Genomic DNA, 19,727 nt, shown 5'->3' on the forward strand with positions numbered 1-19,727 from the left:
CAAAAAGCAGCAGAATTTTATCCAATTCTAGTCAATTTTTGAAACTTTAAAACTTTTTAACATAATTATGAATAATAAAAAGACAGGAAAATTATTCCAGAATAAATCAACTTAAACATTAAATAACTCTCTGTGTTTTACTCTCCATAAAAAAATATTTTGTTAGTTAGAAATGTTAGAAACTTCGAAATAAGCACAAGATAACATCGAACCATCAGTAACAATAAAATAAAATGATCTCGAGGGTCGGATAGAATTACCCGGACGGCCGGATCCAGGGGGAGGGGCTAGATCGGCGGTTAAATTCATCTTTTTTGACCAAAATACAAGTGGGTGGGGAGTGAATTTACAAGTAATTTTATATAAATAAAACAGACAAACCTCTGCTTTGAGCTCATATTCTATGGAGCTAAATTGGGGCCAATATTATCTGAAATCCAAATGAAAAAAACAAAAACGATGTTTGGCCCAAAAAATGATGCGATGTCTTTAACGGGCCACAACAGGGCCAAAAGTTTTTAAACTGAAACTTTCACATTAGAAAAAAAAACAAAAAGAGTTAAAGGGGAAAAAAAATGTTTGAAACTGAAATTTTGAGTTTTTAAACCTAAAAAAAATATCATTTTAAGATGAAAATAAGTAAATTTTAGAATAGCAAACAGTTTTGGACATTATAATTTTTTTTTAATTTTCTTTGAAATTGTCCTGTGTGAATGTACAAAACAAAAACAAAACTACAGACAACCAGTTTCGCGTAGGTCATGTTGCCTTTATGTTACTGGTCCGGCCCACTTGAGACCAGAAGTTTGACACTCCTGGATTGGATCTTAGTTTGTTTGCAGGATGAGCAGCAGCGATGTTCTCTAACTCTGAACTTGTGTTCTGGAAGGTAAAATTAGACACTTTAAGGAGATGACCGTCGTAGTTAAAGCAGGTGTTGTTGTTGTTGTTGTTTTCTAGCACAGTCCTGATTTTACTGTTGTAGCCGTTCCTGATGTTTTTCCTGGAACTGAATTGGTAGATAGAAGAGGCCTGGATTAAAGTCGTTGCCTAGCAACCGACTAACATTAAAAAGGCAACTTGTTTTCCAGTTTTCTTCGTTTATGATTTGAAATCTTTTCTGCTTTAGGCTTTTTTTCTAATCTTCTGTGATTTATTATTGATGTTTGACCTCGTTTGTAGTTTTTACAGATTTCATCCCTGAAGTTTTACGTTTGATCACACCAGAAGTATTGACTCTAACAAACCCATCCGGCTCGTTTGAGCTTCTTCTCCTCCTCCATTTCATCCTACCTCACAAATGTCTCCATTCATACCTTCCTCTGACTAACGTTTAATCTCTTTAAATCAGGAACATTTAGTTGAAACTGTCGGGACTCATTTCAGACAAAAAATCTGCAATTTCCAACAAAACAACAACATCGTTTACTCTTCTAGAAACAGATCAGATGTTCAAACGTTCTCCTGTGGAGCTTCTGAAACTAAAACACAAATCAGGTCACTGCATTTCAGAGGCTTTTTAATCATTTAACCCACAGATTTCCTTCAATTGTCCGGCGACTCTGATTCCTGAAGACGTTCTTTGTTCTCTCCAAACTGTCAGAACTTTTCCACCGTTGTCACTTTTTCACCATGATGGTTTTGTTTGAAATAAAGCATGAGAAATCACCAAACATGAGTCCGAACATTTTATTAACATACATCTGTATATGTCACAGTTGCAGAAATCAGTTAAATTCTAAATTGTGGTATTTTTTGTATTTATTTACACTGATGCTCTGATTTATGTACAGAAAAACTTCTTTTAAAGTTGCGACAGACATTTTTAGTTTAAATAATACATATATTTCTCTTTAAGTTATGTTCTCTTCATGGTGTCCTGCAGCTTCGGTCTTGATCCAGGTTTATTTAACTGTTATTCTAAGGGTGGAAAAAACATGGATGTAAAACATGGACACGATCTGAAAGGGAAGCGACTGATGTGACTCACAGCCAGAGCGGAGCGGACCGCCTGCAGCTGGAAGAAGACACGTCCTCCCTCCTCCTGACAGACCGTCTTCAGCTCCTCGCGACTCATCCCCAGCAGCATGGAGCCGCTGAGCACGCCCAGACAGCGCACGGTGCTGCAGGGAGGCGCTGTGTTAGTTCACGTCAAACTTGTTCCTCCAGAGGAAACGTTCTAAATCGGCCTTCAGATAAACTCCAGACAGACGATTGGTTTCTGTTTGTCCGGCAGGTTACATCACACCACTTCAAAGCAGAAGCATCTGTCAGTTTGATTCACTTCAGGGCTAAATTTCTATTTTCATTTTGAATTTTTATGTTTTATCCTTCCCCATCAAGGCTGAAACCACAAAACAAAAACCTTCAAAGAAAACTGCATCAAATCTAAAAGGTGAAATGGTGTTTTAGAACAAATATTAATTTTCGGACAATTCAAGGCTGAAAATAAAACATGAAGGACACGAGCTGCACTCATCCTCATCCCCATCACAGATGCTGTCGTAAAGTTTCACTGAGTAACGAACTGAAGGAACAATTTGAGCTTCAGAGGTCAGAATGAAACGGCATCAGAGCGTATGGTGTTAAATTTACGCCAAAACTAACAAATGCAAACGTATATCGAACTCCACACACGCAATGAACATACTCCAGACGCGCAGGGATCGTACTCCAGGCCCGCAATAATCGTATTCCACGTGTGCAATGAACGTATTCCAGGCGCACAATGAATGTACTCCAGGCGCGCAATGAACGTACTCCAGGCGCGCAATGAACATACTCCAGGCGCGCAATGAACATACTCCAGGCGCGCAATGAACGTACCCCAGGCGCGTAATGAATGTACTCCAGACGTGCAATGAACGTACTCCAGGCGCGCAATGAACGTACTCCAGGCGCGCAATGAACATACTCCAGGCACGCAATGAATGTACTCCAGGCGTGCAATGAATGTACTCCACGTGTGCAATGAACATACTCCAGGCGCACAATGAATGTACTCCAGGCGCGCAATGAATGTACTCCACGTGTGCAATGAACGTATTCCAGGTGCGCAATGAACGTATTCCGGGCCCGCAATGAATGTACTCCAGGCGCGCAATGAACGTACTGCACGTGTGCAATGAACATACTCCAGGCGCGCAATTAACGTACCCCAGGCGCACAATGAACGTAATCCAGGTTGTTTCTTATGGTTTGATGACTCTTATGCATTCACTTGTTTTTACTTTTTATATAATTTCAAGAAGTTTTTATTTTAATAAATTATTTTTCATTTAATTGAAAATATTGTCCTAATTCATTTTTTATGTTTATCAAATAATTATAAAAGGACATTTTACAAAAACCTTTCACGGCGATTAAAAACAAGATGTTGAGGTTCATGTCACGTCCACAATTATGAAAAATATCGATATTGGTATTGATATCGGTGATATTGATCGGTATTGGATCGATACAGGTCAATGCCAGTAAAAAAACATTTTTGTCTGTTTGGTACTGATCCGAACCTAATAAGAGCAGCAGAGCCTTTTTTTCACCCTTTTAGGAACATTTGACACTACTTTGCATCATTACATCGTCGTTTTTTATTATAAATATGAATTAGATTTATTTTTTTGCACAAATAAATACAAAAATATTAAGATAAACTGGAATTTTCCCCAAATCGTTTTTTACTTTAACAGAAACTCATATGACTTTTTTTTTCACTTTCATTTTTCTCCTTCAGAATCTGCTGGAATTATTTTGTTAACAATTAAAAAGTGACAGTAAATCAAAGAATAAACATTGGAGCTCGGCTGTAAAATTGAAGTTAAAAACTCTGGATACTCACATTGGGCTGAAGCCTTTGTCTTCTAACCAGGCTTTTACCTCTGCTGGTTTGGACTTCTTTGTGAGGACAGGAGACGCCACAGCCTGTTGTGAAAGCAGGACATCCTTCTATCTGTCATCCTTCCTGCACGTTTGGAGTTCTGGAGTGTAAATACCTCATAGGGCTGCTCATCTTCATCCTCCAGGACGTTGTTGGGAACATAACCTTCCTCCCCTCTGCTGTTCCTCACCTTCCACCACTGCTTCGACTTGTCCAGCAGCTGAAAACACAGGAGACAAAGTTCTCCATGTTTGCATATGTGACTCCAGAACAGACAGAAACAGCTGTTTACCTCCACCATTTCTCCTCTTCTGACAGTGAGCTCTCTGGAGTTTCGGGAAATGAAATCGTGCTTGACACGCAGGTCACAGATTTTTATCTCAACTGGGCTGAAAAAAAAAACCAATTTCAATTCAGGTATTTTTGGTCTTTTTTTATTTTTATTTTTTTTGGAGAAAAGTGTGTGTCTGAGCGCACCGAGGCTTTTGTGGAGGCGGCTGCAGCCGTGGCTGAGGCTTTAGCTGCGGCTGTGGCTTCGGCTGCGGCTGCGGCTGCGACTGCGGCTTCGGCTGCGGCTGCGACTGCGGCTTGTGATTTCTGGGAATCTGCATATAAAACATGAGTCATCATGGTGGTTCTTTGTTATGTTTCGGCCAAAAAGTGAGAGGCGACCTCCTCGTTTTTGCTGCTAGGTTTATGTGAAGGTTTGAGGCTGGGTGGAGGTTCTGGACTGGCCTGTCGGCTCTCAGGTTCTGATCCCTCTGTGACTTCAGGAGGCTGCCAGCCGTCATAGAACTCCAGAGTGTATGTTGGGATGTCCTCATCGTCTTCAGGCCACTGAGTGCTGGGATTCAGTCAAAGATCTCAGTATGGATGGAACTAGAAAAGTTGCATTACCTGCGATAATGCTAGTGTGAAGCCTAGCTGAAAGGATTTACTGAAAATGCAAAAGTTATTTGCAAAATGTTAAGTTTGCTAAAAGACTCTGAAAAGAGCGCTGAAGTTGAGCTAAATTTATGAAAATATTGTGGTAAAATTGGATAAAAATCCTCAATCAGTGCCAATTTTGCAAAAATATTTAGTGTGTTAGCCTCCTCCAAAAAAATCTCTGTATATAACAAATTAGTCAAAAACGTTAGCATGTTGCTAAAATATTAGCTAAACTCCAAATTAGCCCAAAAAACCTCAGTAGAAAACAAATTAGCCAAAAAAGATAGTTCATTGCTTAAATACTAACTAAACTACAAAATAGCCTAAAATTCCTCCATAAACTAAATTAATCAATAACATTAGCATGTTGCTAAAATAGAAGCTAAACTCCAAATTAGCCTCCTCAGAAAACCTCTGTAGATAACAAATTAGCCAAAAACGTTAGCATCTTACTAAAATATTAGCTAAACTTCAAATTAGCCCAAAAAACTTCAAAAGATGCCAAATTAGCCACAAAAAGCTAGCTCGTTGATTAAATACTAGCTTAACTCCAAAATCCATTAATTTTTTTAGTAAATTAAATTAGACAAAAATGTTAGCATGTTGCTAAAATAGAAGCTAAAATTAGCCTGTAAAAACTTGAGTAGACACAAATTAGTCAAAAACTTTAGCATAAAGTAAAATAATAGATAAACTCCAAATTAGCCCCCAAAAAACTCAGTATATACCAAATTAGCCCCAAATAAATAGCTCATTGCTTTAATATTAGCTAAACTCTAAATTTTTTGAAAATTACTTTTAAAATTTCAAAACATAGCCCATGAATATATTTAAAGGTTTGTTGAAATCTAATTATTTTTTTAACATTTATTTGAAAAACTATAAAGTTTATGAATATAAAAAAAAAAAAAACACAAGTAATGTCCTGAAGAAAATGAACGTTTGATACCAAGATTTCTGAAATCACTGAATGTGTGATCAAATTTTTTAATGAGCAAAAAATATACCAAAAGAAGCAGGAGAATCACTTTAGTGAATGCTGACTAAGCAATCAAACTACTGCTCCCAGCGGGGACAGAGTTTGGGTTTTTGTACCTCGGGATGTTCCAGGGATCTCCCAGAGACTGCCACAGCTGGTCCTCCTCTGGCGTTGCCTCCTCACTCATGAAGCGGATACACTGAGGCGTGAAGAGGGGAGCGATGATGGTCTGAGACAGATTCTCAGGACAGTGAGGAATCACCTGAGAGGGAGAAACGAGTCACAGATCAGTCAAGTGGTTTGATCTTAAAGCAGCTGCGAGTCCAGGTCATGCCTAAAGGCCACTTCCTGATCAGGAAAAGTTTCCACGTTTACCAAACGATTGGATTTGACAGGATGTTCTCTGCACTGATTTTTTCTTTAAACAAATCAGCTTCATTTCCACTCTATAAAAGGTATTTGCAAACAGCAACCAGGTTGTGGTTCCTGTGCAAACACCGGAGATTTGCATTTATTGACACTGATGAACATTTTCCACAAGAATAAAAAAAGGAGCCATTCCCAGTTTGACTTAAACACCATGTCATAGAGAAACATTAAACTAGAAAAGTTGCATTACCTGCAATAATGCTAGTGTGAATTGAAAGTAGACTTTGCTGAAGATGCTGAAGCTTTTAGCTGAAAATGGTGACGCAATTTACTTTAATTCCTGATAGGATTTGGTGAAAATGCAAAAGCTATTTGCAAAATGTTAAATTTGCTAAAATACTGGAAATGTTGTTAAAGGGCTATGAAAGAGCGCTGAAGTTGACCAAAATTTCTGAAAAAAAATGTGGTAAAATGACTTAAAAATCCCTAATACATGCTAATTTAGTAAAAATATTTAGTGTGTTGCTTAAATATGAGCTAAACTTCAAATTAGCCCAAAAAACCTTAGTAGATGCAAAACTAATCAAAAAAAAAAAAAAAAAAAAAAAAAAAAAAAAGCTAGCACACTGCTTGACTACCAGCTAAACTCTAAAATAGCCTAAAATTCCCCAGTAAACTAAGTTAGTCAAATATGTTAGCATGTTGCTAAAATAGAAGCTAAACTCTGAATTAACATAAAAAAAATCAGTAGATAACAAATTAGCCAAAAACTTTAGCATGGTGTTAAAATGTTAGCTAAACTCCAAATTAGCATAAAAAGCTCAGGGGTTGTCAAATTAGCAAAAACAGAAAAAAAAAGCTAGCTTGTTGCTTAAAAACAAGCTAAACTCTAAATTAGCATAAAATTACTCAGTAAACTAAATTAGTCAAATATGTTAGCATGTTGCTAAAATAGAAGCTAAACTCTAAATTAGCCTATTAAAACCTTAGTAGATAACAAATTAGATAAAAACGTTAGCATGTTGCTAAAATATTAGCTAAACTCCAAATTACCATATAAAGCTCAGGGATGCCAAATTAGCAAAATAAATAAAAAGCTAGCTTGTTGTTTAAAAAAACAGCTAAACTCCAAAACAGCCTAAAATTCCTCAGTAAACTAAATTAGTCAAATATGTTAGCATGCTGCTAAAATAGAAGCTAAACTCTAAATTAGCCTATCAAAACCTCAGTAGATAACAAATTAGTCAAAAACGTTAGCATGTTACTAAAATATTAGATAAACTCCATTTTTTTTTAAAGTACACACAAAAAAATGTTGAACAATATCGGAGCTATCAAGTCACACAGTTTAGATCCAGATTCCAGCTCAGACGAGGAAAACAAAGATGTTTATGGATCTATTTGTCAGCAAGGGGCTGCATCAGAATGGAGTTTTTTGGAACATATTTTCTATATCACAAATGCAATCTTTTTCAGATGGCAGTCCTGATTCACTACAGTTTGAATGAAGAAATACTCAGAAATCCCATTTTAATCTTAATTTTCTTCATATACATGTCCTCCATCATCAGAAAAATTCCACAAGAACATGTTAACACCATAAAACACAATTTTAATCAGTCGGTCTTTAGTATAATTAATCCTGGTATTTGAAAGTGTTCTTAGGTAACATGAAATTACTTAAAAGAAAAATTAAATATACAAAACGTACATATTGTAATGTAGAGAAGAGGGAGTGCACAAAATCCGCCGCACTGGGATTATTGATCTTCCCGTTGAGCTCTCCCTGTCAAAGACAACTCATCATTACTGCCTGAGAGGTTTGGTCTGATGGAGCCATGAGAATATGTGAGAAGACACTAACCAGAAGGTTAAGACCATATTTAATTTTACGGAGACATGCCGCAAACTCCTCTGGAGAAGGCATTCCTTTGACAACTGAAACACATCACATAATCCACTGAAATGATTTATCTGGAGAATGATGTAAAATGAGAGATGCAAACAAATTACCTTTTTTCTTTTTCTTGTTTTTCTTTTGATTTTTGGCATCCACAGCCGCTATTTGCCCGATGAAGATCTCTACATCATTTAAAATATGATTTAAAATGTCCTGCAAAGAGACAAAAACAACCGGCTTTCAATCAAAATTGTAATTTCTTTTTAAAGATGTAAAAGAGCATCAACATTTCAAACAGTTCTGGATCGTTTAATTTAGAATTACAAGTTCTAAGGATGGATGGATGGATGTAGAGATGGATTAGTGGATGGATGGATGTAGAGATGGATGGATGGATTGATGGATGGATGTATGTATGGATGGATAGATGTAGAGATGGATGGATGGATGTAGAGATGGATTAGTGGATGGGTGGGTGGATGGATGTAGAGATGGATTAGTGGATGGATGGATGGATGGAAGGATGGATGGATGGGTGGATAGATTGATGGATGGATGGATGTAGAGATGGACGGATGGATGGATAGATGGATGGATGTAGAGATAGACAGATGGATGGATGGATGGATGGATGGATGTAGAGATGGATTGATGGATGGATGTAGAGATAGACGGATGTATGGATGGATGTAGAGATGGACGGATGGATGGATGGATGTAGAGATAGACGGATGGATGGGTGTAGAGATAGACAGATTGATGGATGGATGGATGGATGGATGGATGGATGTAGAGATAGACAGATGGATGGATGGATGTAGAGATGGATGGATGGATGTAGAGATAGACGGATGGATGGATGAATGTAGAGATAGACGGATGGATGGATGGATGTAGAGACGGATGGATGGATGAAGGGAACGCACCACATTCCTCTGTAGTTCTGTGTACGGTTTAGTAGACGGACGACTGGGAGGTTTTTCTTCGTACTCATCCTCATCAGGAGGTCCGTCCAGCTTCAACTCATCAAATTCATCATTTTCTTGACACAATGACAAAAAAGAGGATGATTTCATTCAACAATTGACCTTTTACCAACATTATTACCCATTTAACCTTCTGTTTGTAGATATTAAAGTAATGAAAATATCAGTTCAGGCTGAGAAGAACCCTGACAGTTTTGCAGTTTTGTTCCTTCTGCCACATACTTTCAAAATTACAGATACAATAATCAGGTCCACCTTTCTAACTCAACGCAAAATTCTAATCAGCCAATCACATGGCAGCAACTCAATGTATTCATTCATGTAGGCGATATAATGGTGTGGGGGTATTTTCTTGTCCCCCTTTGAGCCTCCTAGTACCAACTGATCATGGTTCCAATACTACAGTCTATCTGAGTATTGTTAATGACCATGTCCATCCCTTTATGACCACACGGGACCATCTTCTGATGCTACATCTTCTGAGAACAAGAACTAGAATTATCTCAGCAACTGTGTGAAACTATCATGTCAATATCACCAAACTCTCTGAGGAATGACTCCTTGTTGAATCTATGTCCCCAAGGATTAAGGCAGTTCTGCAGGTAAAGAGGAGGTCCAACCAGGTACTAGCAAGGTGGACCTAATAAAGTGGTAGTTGAGTGTAGTTGTGCTTGCAGATTCATTCTTCTTCTACCTTAGTTTCAAAGCCACACATGTGATCCACCAACAATAGTTTCTGTTCAGTAGGAGAAAATGTGGGTCCGGATGGGTTTGTCCACATTCTGTGGTGGCCCCACCTGTGTTTGCCCACTTTGGCTTAAGTAGGGACTCAGTGAGTTAGCTCGCTACACGAGCTAGTCCCCTTATAGACAGCGTAGCGTGCTAGCAACCTCCACTGTAGTAAGCTCCATTGTAGCAAGCTAGCGAGTTCTGCTGTAGAATGCTAGCAAACTTGTCTGTAGCGAGTTAGTGAGCTAGCAAGCTCTGTAGTAGCATACTAGCAAGCTCCCTTTTAGCAAGCTCTGTGGTAGCATACTAGTGAGGTCCTCTTGAGTGAGCAAAAAAACTCCACAGTAGTATGCTAGCGAGCTCCTCTGTAGTGAGTTAGCGAGCTCTGCTTTATCAAGCTTGCGAGCTCTGCTGTAGAATGCTAGCAAACTCGTCTGCAGGGAGTTAGTGAGCTCCTTTGTGTTCAGCTAGCAAGCTGTGCGGTAGCATACTAGCAAGCTCTTCTGTAGTGAGCTATCAAGCTCCACTGAAGTACGCTAGTGAGTTCCTCTTTAGCAAGCTCCTCTGTAGCGAGCTCCACTACACTGTAGCATGCTAGCAAGCTCATATGTAGCGAGCTCTGCTGTAGAATGCTACAAAGCTCAACTGTATCGAGTTACCGAACTCCTTTGTATCGAGCTAGCGAGCTCCGCTGTACCGAGCTAGCAAGCTCCACTCTAGTATGCTAGTAAGCTCCTCTGTATCGAGCTAGTGAGCTCTACTGTAGTGAAGTAGCAAGCTCCACTGTATCAAGCTAGCGAACACCTTTGTATCAAGCTGGTGAACTCCGTTGTAGCGAGCATTCAAGTATGCTACTACCCTCCTCTTTAGCAAGCTAGCGAGCTCCTCTGTGGCAAGCTAGCGAGCCCCTCTGTATCGAGTTCGCAAGCTCCACTGTATCAAGGTAGCGAACTAGCGAGCTCATCTGTATTGAGCTAACGAGCTCCTCTGTATCCAGCTAGCGAGCTCCGTTGTATCGAGCTAGCGAGCTCCTATGTATCAAGCTAGTGAGCTGCTCTATATCGAGCTAGCGAGCTCCGTTGTATCGAGCTAGCGAGCTCCTTTGTATCAAGCTAGTGAGCTGCTCTATATCAAGCTAGCGAGCTCCGTTGTATCGAGCTAGCGAGCTCCTTTGTATCAAGCTAGCGAGCTCCGTTGCATCGAGCTAGCGAGCTCCTTTGTGTCAAGCTAGCGAGCTGCTCTATATCAAGCTAGCGAGCTCCTTTGTATCGAGCTAGCGAGCTGCTGTATATCGAGCTAGTGAGGTCCTTTGTATCAAACTAGCGAGCTCCTTCGTATCAAGCTAGCAAGCTCCGTTGTATCAAGCTAGTGAGCTGCTCTATATTGAGCTAGCGAGCTCCTTTGTATCGAGCTTGTGAGCTCCGTTGCAGCTCGCTGGCCACTGAGTTCCCACTTTAGCCAAAGTGGGCAAATACAGGTGCGGCCACCACAGAAACTGTAGACAAACCCATTCGGGGTCCACATTTTCTGCCACTCTTAAACCATATGGGCCCACTTAGCCTTGCTGGCTGGAACCATTTGCATCACAAACTGCATGTTCTGTTTGAAGTTCCTCTCAGATTTTTGATGTTTTTACTGTAATAACTGTAAAGCTGGACGAGGTTCTCACCATGTTGTCTCTGCTCTCTTCCATTGCTGCTTCCAAAAACAAGAAAGGAACCCATTAAAAAAAAGACCAATGAAGTTAAACTTGATTCACATTGTTTTTACTGTACCTGTAGTCTGAGGCCTCAAACCTGTTTTCTAGAGCTCGCTTTAGATCCTTCTCCACATAATCTGCCTGGAAACAGGAAACAGTACTTCTGTTCAGTCCATCAAACCTCATGGTGGGATTTCCTAAATAACTATTGACCTCCTGCACATCCTCACCCGGATTTCCTCGCACTGGAACATGAAGATGGTGGTGGGTTTTCGGCGCAGCTGCACCGACACGATGAGGAGGGAGCTGAAGCCTTCAGTGTTCAGCACGGCGTCCAGCTCCAGGATGTCACTGAGGGAAATGGACTCCAGCTCCTCCTAAAACGCACACGTGTGCATGAGCTTCTATTTGGGCTTGAAAAGATGAATCTGAAGATACTTCAGTTGTTACAAAAACTTTGACTTTTGCTAAGGACTGGTGATTAGTCTACCACAACTATTTTAAGATGCTTTTATCCCAAAAGCCGAAACATTTCTTCTCTATTCTACTAAAACACAATGAAAATTTGCTATTTCTGATCTGCAGAAAATGGAGAAAATTGGTTATCTTGCGCTTATTTCTAACTTGAATAATTTTGACAAAATATATTTTCATGGAGGGTAAAATATTGAAAGTTATTTAAGGTTTAAGTTAATTTATTCTGGAATAATATTCCTGCCTTTTTATTATTCATATTTATGCTAAAAGTTACAGTTAAAAATTGGCATTCTGATAGCTTTTTGGAATATTTTGGCATTTTAGATTTTTTTTAGGACATTTTTTCTAATATTTACTAATACTTCCGCTACATGCTAACTTTTTTGGATTTAGGCTAATATATACACGTAGGCTGTTTTGGCTAATTTAGGCTTTTTTTCAGTTTTTCTGGATATTTTGAACGTTTATTTTTTCTGCCTCATGATAGCTGCTTTGGCTAACCTAAGGTTTTTTATTTTTATGTTTTTTGGACTAATTTGGCATTTAGCTAATATTTTAGCTGACTATCAGCTTCAGTGTTTTTAGCTATCAATTTCAGCATCTCCAGCAGCCAAATTCAGCTTACAGCATTCACACTATCACAGGTAATGCTGCATATCTAGTTCATAATTATGTTAAAAAGTTACGGTTTTTAAGTTTTAAAAATGTAGTTTTAGAGTCTCCAATAAGTGTTTATCCTGTTCAGTCTGCGACCTAACGTGTGTTTTGGATTTTGGCCCCTTGTGCGATTGAGTTCGGCACTCCTGCGTTAACACTTGAGGCGACACCGGTGACGCTTAAACACAAAATCTTTAACATTCTGGAATGTTTCAGCAGTTAAACTGTTAAAGGTTGAAACATTACAGTAAATCAAAGAAAATAAACACTGGATCTCTGGTGTTAAAGGGTTAAATAATAACAGAAGTACAACACCAAAACTACTACTACTCAAATAGTGACGCCAGAGGAAGCCGACGAAGAACCGAATAACCACAAAAACCAATGTAAAAAATTACAGGGCTAGAAAATCCACTGGAGCAGAAGAAATTCCAGCTTCAACAAGCATCCAGGTCAGACTAAGGAAAAGATTCCACCCAGGAATTCTCCTCCTTTCCTACTGTTTTGTGGAGCGGAAACCCCTAAAGTCCCACTCCAACCATATTTGGATTTGATTTACCATCATCCCTTTGTTTACAGTCTCTCCCACCCTTTAGCAAAAAGCAGTACACCTGAAATTTAAATTATTAAAGGGTGACCAAACAGGTAAAGTTGGAGGCTGACTCCGCCCCCAGCCAAAATGTGAAAATCCAGTCAGAGGGGTGGAGCTTGGGGGCAGGACTGTTATCATTACTGGAGCTACAGATCATGGCGTCAGACTACCTGAAACTTACATGGTTTGACCTATCACAAAATTCATCTGTAATACTTCAATTCAACCTGTAGGGGGCAGCACACCGACGGTTTTTGACTATGTTTTCAAGAATTAATCAATTTTATTTTAATTTATCAAAACTTTGGCAATGACCAACAGACAACACTTTTAAAGCCCCATTTATAGAATTCAAAAAACAAAAGAAGTTGATTTATGGTTTGGTTACGCTTTAAATTTACTTGAGTGTACTCCCACAATGGTTTTTAGATCTTTTCTAGCTTCAAATAAAAAGTCTAAATTTAACCTCATAGATTGTATTTCTCCTTTAAAAAAAAAAAAAAAATCACATGTAAACAGTTGGGGGCTCGTCCGGGATTTCAAAGAGTAGTAAGGGCCAATGTAAATTCCCCCCCTCTCCCTCAACTTCCATTTGTAGCGGAATTTCTCGTAAAAGTGGTGTCCTAAGTACTTTTTTATGATCCCACCCTCCAATTGGAGGGATACAGAGGCCACCGTGTCACGCTGTGCCGCGAAAGGGAAGCGCTTTTCTCCACGTGGATGTTCTCTGGAGCACAGAAGTTTACTTTTAAATCTGAGTCATGACTTTTTGTTGCAGCATGACCTTTTTAAAGTTATAGAACCGCTGTTGTTATGCATGTTCAAGTGCTGGAAGCTCCGCCCTAACGCTAGCTGACCGGCGACTATTGGCAACATCACTGAGCAAAAGTGACGTCCAGATCCAGAGACACTATTCTTCCATAACTCTCCGTTTGGAGGGCTCAATGAAGGGCTAGGGAGAAGGGAAGATTTTGGATTGGGCCGTGAGAGGATGTCCAACTTTGCTTCTGGGCCAAGTGCAAATGCACCACTGCAATTGAACGTCCTAAATTCTATCCTACCTATAAGTGCAGAATGTACGATGGAACTCGTCATTTTTTGACGTGCTGGTTGTTCCAATTAAATCAGGGGTCCCCGACCTCTGGGACGCAAATTGGTATCAGTCCAGTACTGGGACGTGGACCGCACCGGTATGCTTAACCCGGTACCAGGCACAAGTTGGTACCAGACGTGGATCAGTATTGGATGCAGATGAGAACCGGTTCCAGATGTAATACCGGTTCTGGACGCAGACCAGGCTAGAGTACCAGGATAGGGTCCCAGTACCAGCTGCGTCCCAATGTTCGGTTCGAGTTAAAAAGTTTTAAAGTTTTAAACATTTAGTTTTAGTGTGTTCATTAAAAGTTTGTCCTGTTCAGGCTGCGATCTAAGGTGTGATTTAAGCTCAGTGGCCTTGTAGTAGAGTGTCCGCCCTGAGATTGGACGGTCGTGGGTTCAAATCCTGGCCGAGTCATACCAAAGACTCAAAACATGGGACCCAGTGCCCCCCTGCTTGACACTCAGCACTAAGGAGTTGGACTGGGGGGTTAAACCACCAAATGGTTCCCGAGCGCGACTGTGTCTGCAACTCACCGCTCCCCCAGGGGATGGATCAAATGTGGAGAACAAATTTCACACACCTAGGCGCGTGACAAATAGTGGGACTTTAACTTAACTTTGGCCGCCTCTGTGATTGAGTTTGACACCCCTGATGTACATTTAGTGCGGAATAGATACTATCTGAATACTTCTTCAGACTAAATTGGAACATTTTAAGTTTACAATGTATAGATAGTGTTTAAAGAGTAAACTTTAAGTAAACTGTCTCACATTTAGAATGGACTGAGTATACTGTAGTACACATGACCCTTGTGTTATCCCAGGTATGTTGACGTTGGGAGTAGGGTCATCTAGACCCACACAACAGTGCGCTAATCTTTTTTTTTCAATAATTTTTGATTTTCACTGGCGTTTGTGTCAGACGTAAAATCCTGTCCACCTTCATCCACATTTGTCAGGATGGATTACACGTCAATTTAAGGCTTGGGTCATCTGGAACCCATAAGATAGCACAAGGATTAAACAGACTACTATTTGCCGAGGGACTTCAGCCTCTAACAACCCCCAATCTAAGCAACAAAAATGGCAAGATGCTTAAAAAACAACATTTGCATACAAAAGTCTTGCTTCCTGTAGGACTGACTTCACCGCATCACTGCTCCACTCATGCTGCTTACCTTCGTCTCAATGTCACTGAGCAGCAGGTTTGCCCCGTGCACCTCCAGCATCATGTTCTGACCCCACACTCGGCCCATCTGGTCCAGCAGCTTCAGGCGCTCCACACAGTCCCTGGCGTTCCTCAGATCCTTCCCGTCCAGATCACAGGTGAACAGGTGCTGCAGCAAACACCCATAAACACATGCTGGTGATCAGAGCCTGACTCCAGGAGCGCACGCTCCAGCTCGCCGGTCGCCGTACCTCCACCCTGTACTGGTTTTTCTCCATCATTTTGTTCACTGCAGCTGCGTAATGCCTCCTCTGTACTGTTGAGTCACAAATGACAGTTATGAGGGATTTCTCACTGATTCATAATAACCAGTGACTACAGTAACTCACAATAAATGGACTTTGCACTAGGCCTGGACAGATTCGATATTTCTGATGACGTCTCGTCCATCGTGGAATAACCACTGAGAAGCGCCACAGCAGACAGAGTTGGTGAAAGCGGTTTGAGGTGAAGAGACTCGATGGAAACAGGAGAAACTCAAAGATACGTACTTGGACCTCATCGATCCCGTGTAGCTGTTGGTGTCATAGCTGAAGGGACTGTTTTCCCTGAACATCCTGTCCACGGCAGCCTGCAGGGATTCACGTAAAACACACACACCATAAATGTCCCATGTTATGCTGACTCACCGACCATGCATCTGGAATTAAGCTGCTAATCATTTATCTAGGGCGTGTGTTTTATCGTCCCATTAAGGGAAAAGCCACTATAAAATAAAAGAATGCAGAGACTTTGAATCGGAATTTAAAAACACTAAAACAGCTTTTACACTGCTGCACGGCAGAAAGCATTTCAACATTCTTATAGTATTGTAAATGATCTGCAAGAACTAAATATGTCCACGTGGCTTCAGAATATATTATTATAGAGCATCATGTGTCAAAGTCAAGGCCCGGGGGCCGGATCCGGCCCTCCAGGTAATTCCATCCCGCCCTCCAGATCATTTTATTTTGTTGTTATTAATGACCCGATGTTATCTTGCACTTATTTCTGATTTGTAGAATTTTGACTAAATGTATTTTTATACAGAGTAAAATATTGAAAGTTATTTAAGGTTTAAGTTGATTTATTCTGGAATAAAATTCCTGGCTTTTTATTATTCAGAATTATGTTAAAAAGTTACGGTTTTAAAGTTTTAAAAACAGACATTCTGCTAGCTTTTTGGACTATTTTGGCATTTACTGAGATTTTTTAAGCTATTTTGAAGTTTAGATAATATTTCAGCTACATGCTAGCTTTTTTGGCTCATTTAGTTTTTTTTTTTTTTTTAAGTTTTTTAGGCTAATTTGGGAATTTAGCTAATATTTTAGCTGGCTATCACATTCAACATTTTCAGCTATTAGCTTCAATGATTTCAGCGACCAAATTCAGTTTACAGATTTCATTCTAGCATGATTGCAGGTACAATGCTATATATCTAGTTCAAAATTGTGTTAAAAAGTTATGGTTGTAAAGTTTTAAAAATTGGTATTCTGCTAGCTTTTTTTAGCATTTACTCTTTTAGAATATTTTGGATTTTAGCTAAAATTTCAGCTACATGCTAGTTTTTCTACCTAATTCAGGCTTTTTTAAATGTTTTTTAGGCTGTTTTAGAGTTACGCTAGCTGTTTTGGCTAATTTAGGCTTTTCTCAGTTTTTTTGGCTATTGAAGTTTAGCTATTTTTTTCAGCTACATGCTAGCTGTTTTGGCTAACCTAGGTTTTTTTCTTTTCTTTTTTAGGCTAGTTTCCTACGCTAATTTGGTATTTACCTAATATTTTAGCTGACTATCAGCTTCAGCGTTCTCAGCTATTAGCTTCAGTGATTTCATCTTCAGCAGCCAAATTCAAGTTACAGCTTTCACACTAGCATTATCGCAGGTAATGCTATATAATTATGTTAAAAAGTTACGGTTTCAAAGTTTTTTAAATTGGCATTCTGATAGCTTTTTGGACTTTTTTTTGGCATTTACTAAGATCTTTTTAGGCCTTTTTGGAGTTTAGGTATTTTTTCAGCTACATGCTAGCTATTATGGATAATTTGGGCTTTTTTTGTTTTTGATGCTTTTTTGAAGTTTAGTTAAGGTTTTAGGTACATGCTAGCTGTTTTAGCCAATTTAGGCTTTTTTAAGTTTTTAGGCTGTTTTAGAGTTAGGCTAATACTTACACGCTAGCTGTTTTGGCTAATTTAGACTTTTCTCAGTTTCTTTTTTTTTTGGCTATTGAGGTTTAGCTATTTTTCAGCTACATGCTAGCTGTTTTGGCTAACCTAGTTTTTTTTCTTTTTTAGGCTAGTTTTTTTAAGCTAATTTGGTATTTAGTTAATATTTTAGCTGTCTGTCAGCTTCAGCGTTCTCAGCTATTAGCTTCAGTGATTTCATCCTCAGCAGCTAGACTCAGCTTACAGCTTTCACACTAGCATTATCGCTGGTAATGTTATGTATCTAGTTCATAATTAAGTTAAAAAGTTACGGTTTTAAAGTTTTAAAAATGTCGTTTAATAAATGTTTATCCTGTTCGACCCGCGACCTCAGGTGTGTTTTGAATTTGGCTTCTTGAGCGATTGAGTTTGACTCTCCTTTCATAGAGAACAGAGAAACCATTATTTCTCTGATCCTGAAGTCTACGGACTGTCTCAAAGTATTAGCTCCTAATTACACATCATTTGCAGAAAAAAAAGAAAGATCCAGAACAATGTTAAGTCTTCACTTACCTTTGAAGCTGACTGTTTTTTTTTCCCCGAGTGTTTAATGTTCCTCAGAAGAAACCCAGTTCAGTTCATATTTCCCTCTGGCTCCTGGGCAGCATGCGCCTGGACTTCCTCGTGAAAGAAGAGAAGTGCAAAGTCCTGTGTCATTAAGTAAAGTGATCAGCAGGACGGGGAGTCGTCTCGGCTCAGGGAGGGAGGAGGGAGCTCAGAGGAATTACATCCCACTGGAGCAAAGATCAAGACGAAACTTTTTAAACCTTTGGGATTTTAAACATAATATTTGGGTTTTAAATGAATCTTTTCCAAGACAATAGTCTGAATGTCTTCAGTCTTGTTTGACCTTATATTAGTCAGGGTTCTTTATCCACCATTGGAGAATGTAAGAAAAAGATCAGGAAGATTAATCAGAGTTTTTCGTATATTTTTCTCAGCGGTTGTCTGGGTTTCCCGGTCTGCTTTAATATCATCTGATCTGGTATCAGGAAGCAAAACATTAACCAGAAAGATTTCCTCCATGATGTAATATGTGCTGGTTGCAGCATGGACACATTCTTAATGACTATTGTAGCATTGTAAAAGTATATTAGCCCTGTGACGCCTGTATTTATTTACAGCATTTAAAAAAAAGAACATTTACATTAGGGGCAGGAATCAATTAAACAATTAACTAATTAATTTGCAATTTTTTATTTTTAGTATTTAAGTAATAGTATTTACTAACCTCTTATTGTCTGCAAATAATCATAATAACAAGATTCAAGATTCAAGATCAACTTTATTTACTTTTTTTTTTAAACTTTTTTATAACCTTGGACCCATAGGAACCTATAGGGTTGAAATTTCATTTTTTGTCTGTTTAACTCTGGATTTTCAATATGAAAGACTACCTGCTCGTTGTTTGGTATCATTTTAATCAGCACAACCTCACCTATATAAACTACCTTTATTTTGTAATTTTTTCCTATTGTATTCTCCCAAGACCTAAAATCCTGCAAAAACAAAAAATTCCATCTGGGAAAAAGGAATTAATTTTGCTGTGGAAACAAAAGTCACATCAGGCAGCACAAAAAACAAGAATTTCTCAGTGCTGTCTGTTTGACATTTTTCCTGGAAATCTGTTTTTTTTTTTTTCTTTCAGCTTTTTCTTTTTTTTCCTCTTAAATTTTCATTATTGTGTTTGTGAAAAATAATAAAACACATTTTTTGGATCCAGCTGGGTTTCAGGTCAGTTCGGCTGGAATCTGCGACGTCGGTGGGTCGGACCATCGCGGAGAATCGCAGAGTTTCCGCAATTTTTGGACGGCGCAAGTGGTCATTATTGTAGAAAAATGAATGTTGGTCCCCTTCAAAAATAAAACAATGATCTGTTTCATTGTTGTTGGATTTCTACATTCATCTCCCGTTTAATTATTAAAATAAAAGATCAGTTTTGTCCAAAAAATACAAATAAATGCCATATTATCTCTTTAATTAATACAATCTCAATCACAGAATATTAAAGAAAGTTTATTTTAGACT

At 39.0% G+C, this 19,727-nt stretch overlaps 1 protein-coding gene across 1 annotated transcript; it reads right to left on the reverse strand.

The window, feature by feature from the left end:
• Positions 1-1,675: 1,675 nt before the first annotated feature.
• Positions 1,676-18,727, reverse strand: eps8l3a (EPS8-like 3a). The gene is made up of 20 exons (XM_024271086.2): positions 18,213-18,727; positions 16,013-16,092; positions 15,851-15,924; positions 15,713-15,777; positions 15,472-15,630; positions 11,700-11,846; positions 11,546-11,610; positions 11,440-11,465; positions 8,982-9,097; positions 8,169-8,268; positions 8,020-8,093; positions 7,867-7,941; positions 5,903-6,048; positions 4,550-4,721; positions 4,355-4,482; positions 4,170-4,266; positions 3,993-4,097; positions 3,839-3,921; positions 1,991-2,123; positions 1,676-1,920 (listed from the first exon to the last, which is right to left on the reverse strand). The coding sequence occupies exons 2-20, from the start codon at positions 16,075-16,077 to the stop codon at positions 1,909-1,911; spliced, it is 1,842 nt and encodes a 613-aa protein (XP_024126854.1). The 5' UTR covers positions 16,078-16,092; positions 18,213-18,727; the 3' UTR covers positions 1,676-1,908.
• Positions 18,728-19,727: the final 1,000 nt, after the last annotated feature.

This window comes from Oryzias melastigma, linkage group LG5 (genome assembly GCF_002922805.2).
Source record: "Oryzias melastigma strain HK-1 linkage group LG5, ASM292280v2, whole genome shotgun sequence".
Taxonomy (NCBI): Eukaryota; Metazoa; Chordata; class Actinopteri; order Beloniformes; family Adrianichthyidae; genus Oryzias; species Oryzias melastigma.